We start from the raw sequence: 20,619 nt of genomic DNA, 5'->3' as shown, positions 1-20,619 counted from the left end.
ATGAATTCAATCTGGCTACAGTATGGAGATTTAAAAAAAAAAAAAAAATTGTTGCTTTCCTTGCTTAAAGGTGCATTATAGGTAAGATTTGTTGGGGTTCTCGGACTGTTAAATAGGTGGAGTTGAACAAGATGAACGATTGAACGTACACAAAGCTTTGCCCACAAAATGTATGGCGGTTCAACTACTTTCAAGGACACTCAGATATTCAACTGTTTAAAAGTTAAGTCATGTTACAACTCCTATTAACGTGCAACTTCTCCTCATAATGATTTTATGAGGATGTGAAGCTACGTTGGAGGCGTGTCTATAAAACCACTGACGAGGGATCAATCTAAATACAGAAGTTAAAAACTAGCGAGTGTTTCACTCTAACACTAATACGGCTAACAGCAAATGAACGCTACACAAGAACTGTTCGTATGATGTTGTGTTTGTAATTCTGTTTAGTTTGCTTGTTTAGTGTTCCTTTAACAAAGCATATTGACATAGGTTTTGCATTTGTGCTTCCCATTCATGTTAAAGGGAGTTATTCCTTAATTAAGTATAGTTTGTTCAAGCTTGTAGCACCTAGAATAAGCTCCATATAAAGATGCAGAAATGTGCTTCTTAATTAAATGCATCATCCAAGAGTTCCAGGATATTGATTAAATTTAGTTTGCGGGATAAATGTGTAATAAAGCCTTGTATTCTAGTCTATAACTTGACCTCTGTATGACCTCTATAGTGTTGGAATTGTTCATATACTGTGTGTGTGACAGAGGCGATGAGCGCCGGAGACAGTCATGAGGAGGGTAGATTGGTGTACCGTTACGGTGGAGAGCCTGTAGGAGCCTTCTTGCAGCCGAGCCTCCGTCCTCTGGTGCCCAGCATCGCCCACGCCATGTTCCTGGACATCACACATGACAACGAGTGTCCCATCCAGGTAACCCAGTAGTGATTAACACAGAGGAATCAAGTGCATCGTCTCATTTCCTCCTCACCGGCTTCCCTATTTTATTTACAGAAGGTTAAGAGGTATCCAATAACAGAAGTTCATACTTATTGAGAAAAATCTGTAGAGCACATTCAAAGTGCATACATGATATTTATAGAAGGGATAAAACATGGTGAGGCATACTGTTATAGGAAAATAATCAATGACGGGGTGATGTTATGGAGAGCGATGCAATGCAACTTAATTCAAGAGCTACATTTCATACTTTTTATATGTTTATAGTTACATTTAATTAATATTTCCTATGAAAATTATACGATTATTAAGCCTATTTGTAGACATGTTCACTAATGATAGGAGTGAAATTGGTTTAATCAGATCGTTTTGCTTATGTCATGTGTCTTATTTCTAGAAAGAATAAACCAATACAACAATTTAATCTAGAAAAAGGCCAAATAATCTTATATTGATTGTATTATGTTTTCATAATGTCCTATATTGTCATTTATGTAGTGTAGCTCCAATTTCAGTCTCTGGCATTTTTATTGAGCTGAGAGGCTTCAGAAAACATGGTCATTTTCAGTAAGGGAATATGGTGAGCATTGACGCTGCCTGGTTTTTGCAGTGCATTGTGGGATTATTTAGGGAGCAAACATTCCAGTGTACTGGAAGTGTTTGGGGATTGAGACTGCCCTTAAAATGGCTGACTTCCTGATCAGTGCCCTGACTACTGAACTAGGGAGCCGATTGAGACGCACCCTTAGAATCATTTCAATAGGTTCCTTCCTTTTTGTATTTTGAAGTATATATGTCAGACATATATAAATTAGTAATAAGGTGTGTGTGTGTGTGTGTGTGTGTGTGTGTGTGTGTGTGTGTGTGTGTTGCAGATCCGGTCTGCCTTCGACTCTTTGCCTAGCTCTGCTATCGTCGCTATGGCCTGCTGTGCCACAGGTAGCACCCGAGGCTATGACGAGCTCGTACCTCATCAGGTAAGATCAGACTCCTCACTGCAGAACACTAACAGCAGACTCGTTTTCGGCATCGGAACTGTTTTATTATCATATTAAGAACAATAAAAAGGTTACGTAATTCTTTTCACAGATGGCTTTACAAGGTCAACGTTAAAAAACAAAACAAAAGTAAAAACATGCACACACTAAAACCAGCCTTTATGAGCAATGTTAAATATTCGTGAATTTCCATACCTGCATTTTCATCAAGCTACTTTAAGGACATGTTCATATCACAGGGTCAAATGAGATACAGAAGTGTAACTCGGTGTGTGTGCATGGTGCTGTGTAACAGATCTCGGTGGTGACCGAGGAGCGCTTTTATCAGAAGTGGAACCCGCGGGCCACGCAGCCCAGCCCCGGTCAGGTCAGTCTACGGACGGGCATCGTCGCCGGCAAACTGGCTCTGAACCGCCTGCACCAGGAGCTCGCAGCTCACGGCTTCAACCAGGTGAGCTCACAGTGCGTGTATTTGTGAGTGAAGAGTGTGTGTTTAAATCTGTGTGTGTAGTGTGTGTTGCCACATGAGGATGAGGATTGGACGAAGTATTTTAATCTTTGGTTTGCAAAGACTACATATAAAGGTGTTAGATTTATTATTTGATTCCTTAAGGCACATGAACTTTAACAAATAAGGCCACGGGTGAGTGGTGAGGGGGGTGGGGATGTCGGAGAGTGAGAAAGAGAAAACACACTAGTGGGAGGGATGGGCTTGGTGGCTCCGACCAAATTGTTGAGGCCCCCCGGGCGCCCCCTGGTGGCCCCCACTTTGAAAACCACTGTATCATGTTATCATTTGCCCGCCCCATACATCACGTAACAAACTATGGTTGGTCATTTTACGTGTCCATCAGATGCTCACATGGACAGGAAGTGATCTACAACGAGGCTCTGAATTCCTGTGAAGCAAGCGGGCACTGCAGATCTTCAATGAAGAGCACCGTTGTTATTAGACAAAAGACATAACGATTGGTCGCGCTACATCGCTACACGTTTTGAAAAATTAACACGTTACTGGACAGCGTCGCTACTTTTAGTTAGCTCCTCCCCAACACTGCCCTCTCAGGATGTTTGTAGATGAATGTTATACATAAAGCACTGGAACACACACAGTGTGTGTCCTCTCTCAGGTTATTTACAGATGAGCATGTATATGTAACGTGTGTGTGTGTGTGTGTGTGTGTGCCCTCTCTTCAGGTGTTTGTGGATCAGGTGGATGAAGACGTTGTTGCCGTGACTCGTCACTCTCCGAGTTCACACCAGTCTGTCGTGGCTGTGTGTCGCACCGCCTTCCGCAACCCCAAACAACACCAATACGCACTCGAGGTTCCACCCATGTTCATCCCAGGTGAGCCTCGTGTATGCCGAATGACACGGGAAACTCTTGAGTCTCACAGAACAGCATTCTACACACAACACCAGTGATGGTAGCTTAACTTTGTGTAAAACTGACATGGCCCAACACAAAGTGGAGTCACTGTTACAACTATAAATAATAGTTGTATTGTATAAAACCACAAAGTTTTAGTATTATTTTCCTTTGACGGCTCTTGTATTCTTCTTTTATCACAGTAAATTGCCCACGACTGCAGATTTTCATTTATTAAAAAATGACTCGTCCTAATTTTTATCCGTATGTTGTTTGGTAAAATATTGTGGAATGTCTGTGAAACTGGTTAATTGTCATTACGTTATAACAGCTACAGTAGATATAAAAACTCTACACAGCCCTGTTAGAATGGCAGGTTTTTATGATGTTAAAAACATGAAACCAAGCTAAATCATGTCAGAACGTTTTAATATAAAAAAGTGAAAAACGGACAATTTTTTGGGGGAAAAATAAGAGTTATTAAACCGGGTTGCGAAGTGTGCACACCTTTTTATAATTGTGGATGTGACTGTGTTCAGATGACTTCAATTTCATGTTGAAATGTATTTATCATACAGCTGTCATCAATGAAATTATTCTGATTAACTCCAAATAAAGACAAGCTGTTTCTGTAGAAGTTTCTTCACATCTTTTTGGTTTCATCTGACTGCTGAAGCCATGGTCTGCAAAGAGCTTACAAAGCATGTACGGTGTCTTACTAATTGAAAGATATCGATCAGGAATGGGGTATTAAAGAATTTCCAAAACATTAGATGTTCCAAGGAACACCAAAGGCATTGAGGGTGGAAAATGTTCTCACATGATCAAAAAAAACCTGCCATTTTTACAGGGGTGTGTAGACTTTTCATATCCACTGTATAAATAGTCATTCCCTCACCATCCTCTGTTTTCCGTTTGTTTGTTTGTTTGTTTTTGTCAGTCACATCCTGAAAAAAATAATCTTATCACCATATCAGTGATCTCACACTTTTTTAAATAAATGTGGTACAATCACCATACAGGTCCCTGTGTAAGGAAAAGATATTCAAACAAATGCATTAATTATAAAATTGTCTAGCGGCTACAATACTGTCAGAGCCGCTGTTATAAAAAATGTAACTCCTTCTGACCAATCAGAATCTAGACTTCAACAGTACTGTGGTATAAATTGCAAATTAAGTTGTTATTTGGTTACAAAACTATTCTGTCCTCTTTAGCTGGGTCCTTCTCTTTTTTCTCTTTTAAATCCCCTCTCTCTCTCTCTCTCTCTCTCTCTCTCTCTCTCTCTCTCTCTCTCTCTCTCTCTCTCTCTCTCTCTCTCTCTCAGGTAAGATAGAGGAGGTGGTATTGGAGGCCCGTACAGTAGAGACTCAGGCCAGTTCCTACAAAAAAGATGAGAAGAGCATTAACGGCCTGCCTGAGTTCACAGTGGAGATTAAAGAGCACATCCAGGTTAGTGTCTAATGAGCGCTTTGGGTCCGATCACATAACACAGTGGCTGTGTGTAAAATTACACACACTCCCCCACACACGTTCTCCTCGTTTCAAGTTCTGAAGCACAGCATTTTCAGTGTAATATTTGAATGAATTTAAAATGGCAGTGTTTTATTTTTATATAATATAAATGTGTGTGTAAATACATTAAAGATGTTTCTAGACCAGTAGCAATCATCATATATCATTTCAAAGATTTGTAATCTGTGGTTTGTAATTTTTGCCATAAAATGGATTTGTTTGTTTTTTATTTCAGGTTTTTGTTTTTCAGATAATTTACAATTAGGGTTTGCAGACTTTCATTTGGGCAAACCACCCCTACTGGATATTTAGAATTTTGTGACCCCAAGCCTTGACCTCCCTATCTATCTATCTATCTATTTATTTATTTATTTATTTATTTATTTATTTATTATTTTTATTTATTATTTTTATTTATTATTATTATTATTATTATTATTATTATTATTATTATTATTTATCTATTTTTCAAATTACACATTTATGATTTACAACTACTGTAACGTTTTTATTATGATGTTAGTAACATGCACATGTGCAACATAAGTAAAACGTGACTAAAAGCACAGGAATATTCCTTAGCAGTCTAGTGGGAAGTGATGTGGTTTATATTGAAATCTAAAACTCTGACCTTGTATTCCAAAGCATTTATGAATGCAGAAGACTGCTACGCAAAACAGACCTCTCTGTAGGTTTAAAATCCTTCTTCTATACTTATAATAAATTATATTATAATATACTATCTATTTTTGTAAAATTAGGGAATAAAACAAGAGGAGATTGTGAATGTCTCTCGTGACCTCGTTTGTAAATCAAGTGACCCTGTGTGTGGTCGTGACCCCTAGTATAGAAACCCCTGAATTAGAAATTTCAAAAAAATAAGCTTCTCATTTTTACTTAAAAGGCAACATGTTTAGTTTAAGCAAAAGAAGTGGGACTGGCTGAGGGATGATGAAGGCTCGTCAGTGTTTTTACTGCGGTTGTAATTGTGCAGTAAAGGCACTAGAGGGCTCTAAATATTAACATCCTGCTCTTTTAAATGACCTCTGCAGTACATACTGGTTAATATTGTTCATGTCCTTGACGCCTGAGACATTATCAAATTCGTCATGACTGTAGTTGCAAATTAAAACCTTTCCAAGGGTCTCATAAGTACCCGTAATCCAGTTACAGATTATGGACGAGCGCTCGGCGTGAAAATCAGTATGGATATTTAACACAAATGTTATGGTGATGGTTTGCCCTGTTTATCTATACAGTACTCAGTCTGACAGACAGACTGACTTGGTCAGTGCTGTAGTTTTGCTCAGTGGTGGTGTGTTTTGTGTCTCAGCTGAAAGACAGCGGTGTGGTGAAGCAGGCTGGGGTGACGTCACGAGGCCGCAGCGAGTTTGTGCAGGAGATAGTGTTCGAGCGTCTCACGCCCGGGAGCGTCATTGCTTTCAGGTTCTGAACATAATGCAGATTTTATATATATATATATATATATATATATATATATATATATATATATATATATATATATATATATATATATATATATATATAATGCTGTAGATTTGTTTTATATTTTTTTAAATACGTTTATGTATTCTGTCTATTTTATTAGCTGTATATAGTAAATGTGGGGGGTGTGTAGATATGTTTTTTATTATTATTATTGCCTCTCCAGAGTGAGTTTGGATCCGAAGGCACAGGACCTTGTGGGGTTTTTGAGGACTCACCTCATTCAGTTTAACCCCGAGTACAAAGCAGGAAGTGTGCTGGACAAGAACACTCCAGTCATACTCAAGACCCCACTGAGCCAGTAAGTGTGATATAAACACGCACACGCGCACACACACACTCTGAGATGGCTTTGTGATGCACTGGCTGCCAATCTTCACTTTTAAAGATGCATAAATCAACCTTTACTTATTGTCTGTTTTCTGTTATGTATTTGATCTACATCTGAAGAAAATGCTGAGCTTGCAATTAGCTGACAGTGATGAATGAGAGATTTTTAAAAAGACACTTTTAAAAATAAAATCTAAGGATGACCGAATGAAAGGGTTAAAGACGGAGTTGGACGGAATATTAAATTGCATGTTTCTCTTGTGTGTAGGATCATGGAGAAGCTGACTCTGGCTGAACTGAATGTGCTGCTGTTCCGCTGTGAAGAGGAGGAGAAGGAGGACGGAGGTGGCTGTTATAACATCCCTGGATGGACAACCCTCAAGTACGGTGGCCTGCAAGGTACAGCCTAGGCCTAGCCCAAATGTATCCTGTTTCCTGTATACTAAAATGGATACTAAAATGTGTAAATGAAATCTGTCTGTTGTTCCTTTAACTCACGAAGAGTGTGAGTGTAAACACTTTCAGAAATTCTGCTCATTTCTCTGTGCTTGGGTTTCCACAGAGACCTCTTTGTTGATTAACTGTAATGTTAAGGTGTGTCAGGTGCTGTGTCTGAGGTATGTGTATTTCACTCACAGGAATGATTTCAGTGATGGCTGACATCAGACCTAAGAACGACCTGGGCCACCCGTTCTGTGATAACCTGAGGCAGGGAGACTGGATGATCGATTATGTCAGTAACCGACTGGTGGCTCGCAGAGGAGCACTCGGAGAGGTGAGCACCCGGAGAGCCAAAACACAGCGAGTGCTAGATTTCTATAAACCATAATGTGTAAACAAGTTGTGATGTACTATGCAGTGTACAAGTCTGAATTTAGATGTGGGTTACAATCCAATGATTGGATGTTAGTAGTACTGTACCGTTACTGCTAATTACTAAATGCTACAAATTTGTATTATAATATATACAGTGTTACAAAAGTCTCCATATATAGGGGACTATGTTTGCCAGCAGCATGTCGGTTGTGCCTTCGTCAGTGGATGCTCGTGGACGTCCACTTCTAAGTAAAAACACTTCCAAGTCTTTTTGAATTTGGTGATAAGTTTGGCAGGTGTGTGTGTGTGTGTGTGTGTGTGTGTGTGTGTGTGTGTGTGTGTGCGTGCGACTTGCTTGCCATTTTTCGGGTTCAACCTTGAGACACTGTCCCAATCCAACCATGAGAATGATGCGACGGCAGCCACAGTGTGCCAGAACGCCCACCATACACCAGCTATTACTGGAGGGGTGAGAGTGATGTAGGCAATTCAGACATGGAGATTACTAGGATTATTATTATTGTGTGTGTAATATATTATATTATATTATATTATATTATATTATGTGTGCGCCTCTGTGTATGGAGACTTTTGGGACACCCTGTAATATTGTATTGTAGTATCTAATTGGATTATGCAGGGTAAATTGGAGAAGAGGAAAAAAGAAACCAAATAACTGTGAACTTGAGCTTTGCGAGTCCAAGAATTTTAAGGTGAAGTTACCCTGATCTTCATTTATTCTAAGGGAAATGACAGCTGTCACTTTTTGTAACGCAAGAAATTATTTATGGGTGGTTTACCCATATAAGGTTGTATGATGATGTAACTGAAGCAAACCTTTAACATATCCACTTTAAGGATTGTTTATAGGCAAACTTCAATGAAAAGGAAAATTTGTTTTGGTTTTCTTTTCTTTTTATTTTCTACAGGTGGGTCAGTGGTTCCAGGCCATGTTTGGCTACCTGAAACACATCCCTCGCTACCTCATCCCCTGCTACTTCGACGCCATCCTGGTTGGAGCATACACCAAAGCCCTAGACGCTACCTTCACACAGATGTCACCGTCAGTCCATCATTATCTTAACTAACCAGCTTCACGTTAACATTGATGCATCACAGTTTGATGGAAATTTACTGTTACAATTTAATAGCAATTTAGAATAAATATCCTCCAGATACAGATGTTAGCAGTAAGGCTTCAGGTGCATGTAAAATGCATTTACATGCAGCTCATCTCCAGTAATGTAAATAAATCGGAACTCTTTCCAGCAGTTGCCAGGAGAGTTCATAAACATTTTTAGCTAGCTAGCTAACTTTCTATTTTCTCATTGTGCTTGGTCGGTTCTTTGGAAAACAAGCTCCTCATTTTTTATTTCTTTTAGTAAATTATTCTTTTTTGCAGCAGGTTGTGTTCTTATATGGCAACGCAGACCATCTATACTGTAAATTGTTCACATTTGTAAAGATGAGGGCGTGTGGTTTTTTTTTTTTTTTTTTTTTTTTTTTTTTTTTTTTTTTTTTTTGGGCTTTTTTGACGAGCTTTTGTTTTGTATGATACACTTGCTTTGTGTTTGATTGGTACTCCGAGATTTCCATGTCAATAATATTAACAATAACAATTAAAATACTAACTAGTGCACGTTTAATGCAATGAACATGTAATGAATTTAAATGGATATTTGTTTTATTCACAGACCTGTTGCAATTCAGGAAAATATGGAAATATACCCAAGTTTAATACTATTTAAAATTTGTATAAACAAAATGTTTGCAGACTTTAAGCTCAGTGATTTATTATTGTGTGTGTGTGTGTGTGTGCGCACATTAGTTTTGTGCAGGATGGTTCAACCTTCGTACGTTTGCTGGCCCTGGGTTCACTGCAGATGTGTGCTGTAGGTCGTTTTCCTGCTCTTCCACCACTCTCTCCTGCACTGCGTGATGTCCCACGACGCATCAATGAGATCACCAAGCAGGAAGAACAGTACTGCGTCTCCATGGCAGCAGGTTACTCAGCAACACGTTATCACAAATATTATGTGTGTGTATAGTTTTAGGTATTACCTCAATCCTGAACAGGTTAAAATGCCAAAGATGAGTGAATGATTTGAGTATTAGGAGTTAAATAAAAGTTCTTTATATCAGCTCACATTAGGTGAGGTATCTGTGTATTTTGGGATAATAATGTAGATATTTCTGGTTCATTCACATTTTGTCAGGCTTGCCTCATTTCTCCTCTGGAATTTTCCGCTGCTGGGGCAGAGACACGTTCATTGCCCTGCGGGGTCTCATGCTGCTCACTGGTCGTCACCTGGAGGCCAGGTAATCTACAGCATGGTTACTGAATCATCCCGAAATAAACCTAGAAGCCGTTGTGTATTCTGCAGTCTGGGATCTGTAGAGAGACAGTATTGAAAGTTTGAGTTGCAAATTCCCTGTCTCTCTTAGGAACATCATCCTGTCCTTCGCTGGCACTCTGCGGCATGGTCTGATCCCCAACCTGCTCGGCGAGGGTGTAGCTGCACGATATAACTGCCGTGATGCCGTGTGGTGGTGGCTGCAGTGTATTCAGGATTACTGCACCCTTGTGCCTGATGGAGTGAGTATTCTTCAGTGCCTTGTCTCCAGGATGTACCCTACAGATGACTCGTTGCCTCAGGCACCGGGCACTGTGGTGAGAGACACACACACACACACACACACACACACACACACACACACACACACACACACACACCACACACACACAGGTGTAGGGCATGATGTATGTGGATGTAGTATGAATGATGGTGTTGTATGGGAGCTGTAGGTATAGTATGCATGATGGGGTGTAGTATGTATGATATGGGTGTAGTATGTCTGATGGGATGTATGTATGCATGTATTTATGATGTGGGTATAGGTGGTGTGTGTGTGTGTGTGTGTGTGTGTGTGTGTGTGTGTGTGTGTGTGTGTATATATGATGGGTGTGTAGTATAGTAGATGTGGGTATCGTATGGGTGGTGTGTGTTTATGATGAGTGTTGTATGGGAGATGTAGGTTCAGTATGGGAGATGTGGGTGTAGTATGGATGATGTGAATGTAGTGTGGGAGATGTGGGTGTAGTGTGGGAGATGTGGGTGTAGTGTGGGGGATGTGGGTGTAGTGTGGGAGATGTGGGTGTAGTATGGAAGTTGTGGGTGTAGTATGGAAGATGTGGGAGATGTGGGTGTAGTATGGAAGGTATGGGAGATGTGGGTGTAGTATGGATGATGTGAATGTAGTGTGGGTGTAGTGTGGGAGATGTGGGTGTAGTGTGGGAGATGTGGGTGTAGTGTGGGAGATGTGGGTGTAGTGTGGGAGATGTGGGTGTAGTGTGGGAGATGTGGGTGTAGTATGGAAGTTGTGGGTGTAGTATGGAAGATGTGGGAGATGTGGGTGTAGTATGGAAGGTATGGGAGATGTGGGTGTAGTATGGATGATGTGAATGTAGTGTGGGTGTAGTGTGGGAGATGTGGGTGTAGTGTGGGAGATGTGGGTGTAGTGTGGGAGATGTGGGTGTAGTGTGGGAGATGTGGGTGTAGTATGGAAGTTGGGTGTAGTATGGAAGATGTGGGAGATGTGGGTGTAGTATGGAAGGTGTGGGAGATGTGGGTGTAGTGTGGAAGTTGTGGGTGTAGTGTGGAAGTTGTGGGTGTAGTATGGAAGTTGTGGGTGTAGTATGGAAGTTGTGGGTGTAGTATGGAAGATGTGGGAGATGTGGGTGTAGTGTGGGAGATGTGGGTGTAGTGTGGGAGATGTGGGTGTAGTATGGATGATGTGAATGTAGTGTGGGTGTAGTGTGGGAGATGTGGGTGTAGTGTGGGAGATGTGGGTGTAGTATGGAAGTTGGGTGTAGTATGGAAGATGTGGGAGATGTGGGTGTAGTATGGGAGATGTGGGTGTAGTATGGATGATGTGAATGTAGTGTGGGTGTAGTGTGGGAGATGTGGGTGTAGTGTGGGAGATGTGGGTGTAGTGTGGAAGTTGTGGGTGTAGTATGGAAGTTGTGGGTGTAGTATGGAAGATGTGGGAGATGTGGGTGTAGTGTGGGAGATGTGGGTGTAGTGTGGGAGATGTGGGTGTAGTGTGGGAGATGTGGGTGTAGTGTGGGAGATGTGGGTGTAGTATGGAAGTTGTGGGTGTAGTATGGAAGATGTGGGAGATGTGGGTGTAGTGTGGGAGATGTGGGTGTAGTGTGGGAGATGTGGGTGTAGTGTGGGAGATGTGGGTGTAGTGTGGGAGATGTGGGTGTAGTGTGGGAGATGTGGGTGTAGTGTGGAAGATGTGGGAGATGTGGGTGTAGTGTGGGAGATGTGGGTGTAGTGTGGGAGATGTGGGTGTAGTGTGGGAGATGTGGGTGTAGTGTGGGAGATGTGGGTGTAGTGTGGAAGTTGTGGGTGTAGTATGGAAGATGTGGGAGATGTGGGTGTAGTGTGGGAGATGTGGGTGTAGTGTGGGAGATGTGGGTGTAGTGTGGGAGATGTGGGTGTAGTGTGGGAGATGTGGGTGTAGTGTGGGAGATGTGGGTGTAGTATGGAAGTTGTGGGTGTAGTATGGAAGATGTGGGAGATGTGGGTGTAGTGTGGGAGATGTGGGTGTAGTGTGGGAGATGTGGGTGTAGTGTGGGAGATGTGGGTGTAGTGTGGGAGATGTGGGTGTAGTATGGAAGTTGTGGGTGTAGTATGGAAGATGTGGGAGATGTGGGTGTAGTGTGGGAGATGTGGGTGTAGTGTGGGAGATGTGGGTGTAGTGTGGGAGATGTGGGTGTAGTATGGAAGATGTGGGAGATGTGGGTGTAGTGTGGGAGATGTGGGTGTAGTGTGGGAGATGTGGGTGTAGTGTGGAAGTTGTGGGTGTAGTGTGGGAGATGTGGGTGTAGTGTGGAAGTTGTGGGTGTAGTGTGGAAGTTGTGGGTGTAGTGTGGAAGTTGTGGGTGTAGTATGGAAGTTGTGGGTGTAGTATGGAAGTTGTGGGTGTAGTATGGAAGATGTGGGAGATGTGGGTGTAGTGTGGAAGTTGTGGGTGTAGTATGGAAGTTGTGGGTGTAGTATGGAAGATGTGGGAGATGTGGGTGTAGTATGGAAGGTATGGGAGATGTGGGTGTAGTATGGATGATGTGAATGTAGTGTGGGAGATGTGGGTGTAGTGTGGGAGATGTGGGTGTAGTGTGGAAGTTGTGGGTGTAGTATGGGAGATGTGGGTGTAGTATGGATGATGTGAATGTAGTGTGGGTGTAGTGTGGGAGATGTGGGTGTAGTGTGGGAGATGTGGGTGTAGTGTGGAAGTTGTGGGTGTAGTATGGAAGTTGTGGGTGTAGTATGGAAGATGTGGGAGATGTGGGTGTAGTATGGAAGGTATGGGAGATGTGGGTGTAGTATGGATGATGTGAATGTAGTGTGGGTGTAGTGTGGGAGATGTGGGTGTAGTGTGGGAGATGTGGGTGTAGTGTGGAAGTTGTGGGTGTAGTATGGGAGATGTGGGTGTAGTGTGGGAGATGTGGGTGTAGTGTGGAAGGTGTGGGTGTAGTATGGGAGATGTGGGTGTAGTATGGATGATGTGAATGTAGTGTGGGTGTAGTGTGGGAGATGTGGGTGTAGTGTGGAAGTTGTGGGTGTAGTGTGGAAGTTGTGGGTGTAGTATGGGAGATGTGGGTGTAGTATGGATGATGTGAATGTAGTGTGGGTGTAGTGTGGGAGATGTGGGTGTAGTGTGGGAGATGTGGGTGTAGTGTGGGAGATGTGGGTGTAGTGTGGAAGTTGTGGGTGTAGTATGGAAGTTGTGGGTGTAGTATGGAAGATGTGGGAGATGTGGGTGTAGTATGGAAGGTATGGGAGATGTGGGTGTAGTATGGATGATGTGAATGTAGTGTGGGTGTAGTGTGGGAGATGTGGGTGTAGTGTGGGAGGTGTGGGTGTAGTGTGGGAGATGTGGGTGTAGTGTGGGAGATGTGGGTGTAGTGTGGAAGTTGTGGGTGTAGTATGGGAGATGTGGGTGTAGTGTGGGAGATGTGGGTGTAGTGTGGGAGATGTGGGTGTAGTATGGGAGATGTGGGTGTAGTATGGATGATGTGAATGTAGTGTGGGTGTAGTGTGGGAGATGTGGGTGTAGTGTGGAAGTTGTGGGTGTAGTGTGGAAGTTGTGGGTGTAGTGTGGAAGTTGTGGGTGTAGTATGGAAGTTGTGGGTGTAGTATGGAAGATGTGGGAGATGTGGGTGTAGTATGGAAGGTGTGGGAGGTGTGGGTGTAGTGTGGAAGATGTGGGTGTAGTATGGGAGATGTGGGAGATGTGGGTGTAGTATGGAAGGTGTGGGAGATGTGGGTGTAGTGTGGGAGATGTGGGTGTAGTGTGGGAGATGTGGGTGTAGTGTGGGAGGTGTGGGTGTGATGTGGGTGTAGTGTGGGAGGTGTGGGTGTAGTGTGGGAGGTGTGGGTGTAGTGTGGGAGGTGTGGGTGTAGTGTGGGAGATGTGGGTGTAATGTGGGTGTAGTGTGGGAGATGTGGGTGTAATGTGGGTGTAGTGTGGGAGGTGTGGGAGGTGTGGGTGTAGTGTGGGAGGTGTGGGAGGTGTGGGTGTAGTGTGGGAGGTGTGGGTGTAGTGTGGGAGGTGTGGGTGTAGTATGGAAGTTGTGGGTGTAGTATGGAAGATGTGGGTGTAGTATGGAAGATGTGGGAGATGTGGGTGTAGTGTGGAAGTTGTGGGTGTAGTATGGAAGATGTGGGAGATGTGGGTGTAGTATGGAAGGTATGGGAGATGTGGGTGTAGTATGGATGATGTGAATGTAGTGTGGGTGTAGTGTGGGAGATGTGGGTGTAGTGTGGGAGATGTGGGTGTAGTGTGGGAGATGTGGGTGTAGTATGGAAGGTGTGGGAGATGTGGGTGTAGTGTGGAAGTTGTGGGTGTAGTGTGGGAGATGTGGGTGTAGTATGGAAGGTGTGGGAGATGTGGGAGATGTGGGTGTAGTATGGAAGGTGTGGGAGATGTGGGAGATGTGGGTGTAGTTTGGGAGGTGTGGGTGTAGTGTGGGAGGTGTGGGAGGTGTGGGTGTAGTGTGGGAGGTGTGGGTGTAGTGTGGGAGATGTGGGTGTAGTGTGGGAGGTGTGGGTGTAGTGTGGGTGTAGTGTGGGAGGTGTGGGTGTAGTGTGGGAGATGTGGGTGTAGTGTGGGAGGTGTGGGTGTAGTGTGGGAGGTGTGGGTGTAGTGTGGGAGGTGTGGGTGTAGTGTGGGAGGTGTGGGTGTAGTGTGGGAGGTGTGGGTGTGATGTGGGTGTAGTGTGGGAGGTGTGGGTGTAGTGTGGGAGGTGTGGGTGTAGTGTGGGAGGTGTGGGTGTAGTGTGGGAGGTGTGGGTGTAGTGTGGGAGGTGTGGGTGTAGTGTGGGAGGTGTGGGTGTAGTGTGGGAGATGTGGGTGTAGTGTGGGAGGTGTGGGTGTAGTGTGGGAGGTGTGGGTGTAGTGTGGGAGGTGTGGGTGTAGTGTGGGAGGTGTGGGTGTAGTGTGGGAGGTGTGGGTGTAGTGTGGGAGGTGTGGGTGTAGTGTGGGAGGTGTGGGAGATGTGGGTGTAATGTGGGTGTAGTGTGGGAGGTGTGGGTGTGATGTGGGAGGTGTGGGTGTGATGTGGGTGTAGTGTGGGAGGTGTGGGTGTAGTGTGGGAGGTGTGGGTGTAGTGTGGGAGGTATGGGTGTAGTGTGGGAGATGTGGGTGTAATGTGGGTGTAGTGTGGGTGTAATGTGGGTGTAGTGTGGGTGTGATGTGGGTGTAGTGTGGGAGGTGTGGGTGTAGTGTGGGAGGTGTGGGTGTGGTGTGGGAGGTGTGGGTGTAGTGTGGGAGGTGTGGGTGTAGTGTGGGAGGTGTGGGTGTAGTGTGGGAGGTGTGGGTGTAGTGTGGGAGGTGTGGGTGTAGTGTGGGGGGAGGTGTGGGTGTAGTATGGAAGATGTGGGAGGTGTGGGTGTAGTGTGGGAGGTGTGGGTGTAGTGTGGGAGTAGTGTGGGAGGTGTGGGTGTAGTGTGGGAGGTGTGGGTGTAGTGTGGGTGTAGTGTGGGGGGAGGTGTGGGTGTAGTGTGGGGGGAGGTGTGGGTGTAGTGTGGGAGGTGTGGGTGTAGTGTGGGAGGTGTGGGTGTAGTGTGGGAGGTGTGGGTGTAGTGTGGGAGGTGTGGGTGTAGTGTGGGAGGTGTGGGTGTAGTGTGGGTGTAGTGTGGGAGGTGTGGGTGTAGTGTGGGAGGTGTGGGTGTAGTGTGGGTGTAGTGTGGGGGGAGGTGTGGGTGTAGTGTGGGGGGAGGTGTGGGTGTAGTGTGGGGGGAGGTGTGGGTGTAGTGTGGGGGGAGGTGTGGGTGTAGTGTGGGGGAGGTGTGGGTGTAGTATGGAAGATGTGGGAGGTGTGGGTGTAGTGTGGGAGGTGTGGGTGTAGTGTGGGTGTAGTGTGGGAGGTGTGGGTGTAGTGTGGGTGTAGTGTGGGTGTAGTGTGGGAGGTGTGGGTGTAGTGTGGGAGATGTGGGTGTAGTGTGGGAGATGTGGGTGTAGTGTGGGAGATGTGGGTGTAGTGTGGGAGGTGTGGGTGTGGTGTGGGTGTAGTGTGGGAGGTGTGGGTGTAGTGTGGGAGGTGTGGGTGTAGTGTGGGTGTAGTGTGGGGGGAGGTGTGGGTGTAGTGTGGGGGGAGGTGTGGGTGTAGTGTGGGGGGAGGTGTGGGTGTAGTGTGGGGGGAGGTGTGGGTGTAGTGTGGGGGGAGGTGTGGGTGTAGTATGGAAGATGTGGGAGGTGTGGGTGTAGTGTGGGAGGTGTGGGTGTAGTGTGGGTGTAGTGTGGGAGGTGTGGGTGTAGTGTGGGTGTAGTGTGGGTGTAGTGTGGGAGGTGTGGGTGTAGTGTGGGAGATGTGGGTGTAGTGTGGGAGATGTGGGTGTAGTGTGGGAGATGTGGGTGTAGTGTGGGAGGTGTGGGTGTGGTGTGGGTGTAGTGTGGGAGGTGTGGGTGTAGTGTGGGAGGTGTGGGTGTAGTGTGGGAGGTGTGGGTGTAGTGTGGGAGGTGTGGGTGTAGTGTGGGTGTAGTGTGGGAGGTGTGGGTGTAGTGTGGGTGTAGTGTGGGAGGTGTGGGTGTAGTGTGGGAGGTGTGGGAGGTGTGGGTGTAGTGTGGGAGGTGTGGGTGTAGTGTGGGAGGTGTGGGTGTAGTGTGGGAGGTGTGGGGGGAGGTGTGGGTGTAGTGTGGGAGGTGTGGGTGTAGTGTGGGAGGTGTGGGTGTAGTGTGGGAGGTGTGGGTGTAGTGTGGGGGGAGGTGTGGGTGTAGTGTGGGGGGAGGTGTGGGTGTAGTATGGAAGATGTGGGAGGTGTGGGTGTAGTATGGAAGATGTGGGAGGTGTGGGTGTAGTGTGGGAGGTGTGGGTGTAGTGTGGGAGGTGTGGGTGTAGTGTGGGAGGTGTGGGTGTAGTGTGGGTGAGGTGTGGGTGTAGTGTGGGTGTAGTGTGGGAGGTGTGGGTGTAGTGTGGGTGTAGTGTGGGAGGTGTGGGTGTAGTGTGGGAGGTGTGGGTGTAGTGTGGGTGTAGTGTGGGGGGAGGTGTGGGTGTAGTGTGGGGGGAGGTGTGGGTGTAGTGTGGGAGGTGTGGGTGTAGTGTGGGTGTAGTGTGGGGGGAGGTGTGGGTGTAGTGTGGGGGGAGGTGTGGGTGTAGTGTTGGGGGAGGTGTGGGTGTAGTGTGGGAGGTGTGGGTGTAGTGTGGGAGGTGTGGGTGTAGTGTGGGTGTAGTGTGGGAGGTGTGGGTGTAGTGTGGGGGGAGGTGTGGGTGTAGTGTGGGGGGAGGTGTGGGTGTAGTGTGGGTGAGGTGTGGGTGTAGTGTGGGTGTAGTGTGGGAGGTGTGGGTGTAGTGTGGGTGTAGTGTGGGAGGTGTGGGTGTAGTGTGGGAGGTGTGGGTGTAGTGTGGGTGTAGTGTGGGGGGAGGTGTGGGTGTAGTGTGGGGGGAGGTGTGGGTGTAGTGTGGGAGGTGTGGGTGTAGTGTGGGTGTAGTGTGGGGGGAGGTGTGGGTGTAGTGTGGGGGGAGGTGTGGGTGTAGTGTTGGGGGAGGTGTGGGTGTAGTGTGGGAGGTGTGGGTGTAGTGTGGGAGGTGTGGGTGTAGTGTGGGTGTAGTGTGGGAGGTGTGGGTGTAGTGTGGGGGGAGGTGTGGGTGTAGTGTGGGGGGAGGTGTGGGTGTAGTGTGGGGGGAGGTGTGGGTGTAGTGTGGGGGGAGGTGTGGGTGTAGTATGGAAGATGTGGGAGGTGTGGGTGTAGTGTGGGAGGTGTGGGTGTAGTGTGGGTGTAGTGTGGGAGGTGTGGGTGTAGTGTGGGAGGTGTGGGTGTAGTGTGGGAGGTGTGGGTGTAGTGTGGGAGGTGTGGGTGTAGTGTGGGAGGTGTGGGTGTAGTGTGGGAGATGTGGGTGTAGTGTGGGAGATGTGGGTGTAGTGTGGGAGGTGTGGGTGTGGTGTGGGTGTAGTGTGGGAGGTGTGGGTGTAGTGTGGGAGGTGTGGGTGTAGTGTGGGAGGTGTGGGAGGTGTGGGTGTAGTGTGGGTGTAGTGTGGGTGTAGTGTGGGAGGTGTGGGTGTAGTGTGGGTGTAGTGTGGGTGTAGTGTGGGAGGTGTGGGAGGTGTGGGAGGTGTGGGTGTAGTGTGGGTGTAGTGTGGGAGGTGTGGGTGTAGTGTGGGAGGTGTGGGTGTAGTGTGGGAGGTGTGGGTGTAGTGTGGGAGGTGTGGGTGTAGTGTGGGAGAAGTGGGAGGTGTGGGTGTAGTGTGGGAGATGTAGGTTCAGTATGGGAGATGTGGGTGTAGTATGGATGATGTGGGTGTAGTGTGGGAGATGTGGGTGTAGTATGGAAGGTATGGGTGTAGTGTGGGAGATGTGGATGTAGTGTGGGAGGTGTGGGTGTAGTGTGGGAAATGTGGGTGTAGTGTGGGAAATGTGGGTGTAGTGTGGTTGTAGTATGGAAGGTATGGGTGTTGTGTGGGAGATGTGGGTGTAGTGTGGGAGGTGTGGGTGTAGTGTGGGAGGTGTGGGTGTAGTGTGGGAGATGTGGGTGTAGTGTGGGAGATGTGGGTGTAGTGTGGTTGTAGTATGGAAGGTGTGGGTATAGTATGTATGCAGTATGTATGATTTTGGCCTGTGTTGTGCTCGCACAGGATCAGCCTCTGTGTGACGTGATTCATGAAGCTCTCCAGCGCCACATGCAGGGCATCGAGTTCAGAGAGAGGAACGCCGGACCACAGATCGATAACAACATGAGGGATGAAGGTGATTCATTTAACGCTGAAATATTTCTTTACTACGTTACTGAACGCATGTAAATATGCCAAAATGCGATATGTATCTGAGAATCTCTTGTTCTGCTACCTCATGCATTTTTCTGTCAGGATTCAACATCGTGGCCAAGGTAAATCCCGACACAGGCTTTGTGTACGGAGGAAATCGCTTCAACTGCGGCACATGGATGGATAAGATGGGCGAAAGTGACCGAGCTCGCAATAAAGGGATTCCTGCTACACCCAGGTACATCACATGCCTCTCACACACACAGCTGCTAGAGACACTGAATTCCTTTATTTATTTTTTTTGTTTCTATAGTGTGCTTTATCTGGCTTCTCTTTACTGTACTTTCAAGTCTGACAGATCGTGTTACTCATCAACAATCATACATTCAACTTGTATATAATATAAGTATTCTCTATATATTCTGTGTTCTATGTATTCTCTATTCTGTTAGTGACCACATATTGTTTAATATCTGAAATAAAGAAAACTATTTTTTGTTCGTAAATCCCAAAAACTCCCTCCAGCCATCAGGAAGATGCACAGTGAATTAATTGTAGTAAAATTTTTATAGTGTCTGTGATGAACAAACCGTGGTGTGAACAAAATTCATTAGTTCATATAAGGAAAGGTTAGTGTGCATAATTGAGGAAAAAAAAGTCCTGACTGATTGGAATGGACATCCGTCAGTACCACTCTAAGATACACCGAGCCCTCTGTGGTCACTCTTCAATGCTTAATGCTGAGTGTATGCTTGTGTTTCACTGTACCAGGGACGGCTCAGCTGTTGAGATCGTGGGTTTGTGTAAGTCGGCAGTGCGCTGGCTGGTGGAGCTCCATAAGTGGGGTCTGTTCCCTCACAGCACCATGACCATTCACCGAGACGGTGAGAACACAGCACACACAAACTAACCCCTGTTTGGTGCAAAGTGTAGCATCGTTATGAAACGCACACTTTATTCACTCCTCCAGGTAAACAACTCACAGTGTCCTACGAAGAGTGGAACAGAAAGATCCAGGACAAATTTGAGAAAATGTTCTACGTGTCTCACAACCCCGACGACCCCAATGAGAAACATCCTGAGCTGGTCCATAAGAGGGCGATTTACAAGGACAGCTGTGGAGCTTCGAGCCCATGGTGCGACTACCAGCTCAGACCCAACTTCACCATCGCCATGGTGGTGGTAAGAACTCTGGACTGAGCCTCAGATTACTTGTATTGTTTTGTGTTTTCTGTACTTGGCCTTTAATGTGGTGTTTAATTTAACTGTCAGTTGAAGTATTGTCAACACCAAATTGTTTTTATTCCCTGTAGGCTCCTGAGTTGTTCACGGTGGAGAGGGCCTGGGAAGCTCTGAGTATCGCTGAAGAAAAGCTGCTCGGACCGCTGGGAATGAAAACCCTAGATCCAGAGTAAGACTTACTTCCTGTCACAGACGGTAAAGCTTTGTTAATGTGATATTAACTGTTAAATCTCCGCTGCTGATTCATTATTGGTCTTAAACAGTGACATGGTTTACTGCGGTGTTTACGACAACTCGCTCGACAACGACAACTACAACGTAGCCAAAGGCTTCAACTACCATCAAGGCCCTGTAAGACAAATTGGTTCTGTTTCCTAGTAGCTGATATCACCGTATCTTATTACACTGATTCCTTTTAACAGGATTCTTAACTTCATTATTTGTGTTTATCCTTTACTTAGGAATGGCTTTGGCCAGTTGGGTATTTCCTACGTGCAAAGTTATATTTCGCCAAGAAGCTTGGAACGGAGACCTACGACAAGACTGTGTTTCTAGTGAAGAACGTTCTTTCTCGCCATTATGTTCATTTGGAAAGGTAACCATGCTAGAAACACCACCCCCC

General features: G+C 45.9%; 1 protein-coding gene across 2 annotated transcripts in view; it reads left to right on the top strand.

The window, feature by feature from the left end:
- agla (amylo-alpha-1, 6-glucosidase, 4-alpha-glucanotransferase a) overlaps positions 1–20,619 on the top strand; it is a 40,816-nt gene that overhangs the window by 18,207 nt on the left and 1,990 nt on the right. For both annotated transcript variants that reach the window (XM_017490940.3, XM_017490941.3), the window contains exons 14-33: positions 762–925; positions 1,828–1,929; positions 2,246–2,401; positions 3,148–3,298; positions 4,647–4,771; positions 6,168–6,280; positions 6,507–6,641; positions 6,939–7,069; positions 7,309–7,445; positions 8,416–8,549; positions 9,315–9,490; positions 9,703–9,805; positions 9,932–10,157; positions 18,627–18,738; positions 18,858–18,993; positions 19,527–19,639; positions 19,726–19,937; positions 20,069–20,166; positions 20,261–20,348; positions 20,459–20,592. In XM_017490940.3, the coding sequence (XP_017346429.3) occupies positions 762–925; positions 1,828–1,929; positions 2,246–2,401; positions 3,148–3,298; positions 4,647–4,771; positions 6,168–6,280; positions 6,507–6,641; positions 6,939–7,069; positions 7,309–7,445; positions 8,416–8,549; positions 9,315–9,490; positions 9,703–9,805; positions 9,932–10,157; positions 18,627–18,738; positions 18,858–18,993; positions 19,527–19,639; positions 19,726–19,937; positions 20,069–20,166; positions 20,261–20,348; positions 20,459–20,592 (2,746 nt within the window). The remainder of the gene's footprint in view (positions 1–761; positions 926–1,827; positions 1,930–2,245; positions 2,402–3,147; positions 3,299–4,646; positions 4,772–6,167; positions 6,281–6,506; positions 6,642–6,938; positions 7,070–7,308; positions 7,446–8,415; positions 8,550–9,314; positions 9,491–9,702; positions 9,806–9,931; positions 10,158–18,626; positions 18,739–18,857; positions 18,994–19,526; positions 19,640–19,725; positions 19,938–20,068; positions 20,167–20,260; positions 20,349–20,458; positions 20,593–20,619) is intronic.

Source organism: Ictalurus punctatus, chromosome 17 (genome assembly GCF_001660625.3).
Source record: "Ictalurus punctatus breed USDA103 chromosome 17, Coco_2.0, whole genome shotgun sequence".
In the NCBI taxonomy this organism is placed as follows: Eukaryota; Metazoa; Chordata; class Actinopteri; order Siluriformes; family Ictaluridae; genus Ictalurus; species Ictalurus punctatus.
The sequence above is the reverse complement of the archived record's forward strand: the minus strand, read 5'-3'. Positions and strand labels throughout refer to the sequence as shown.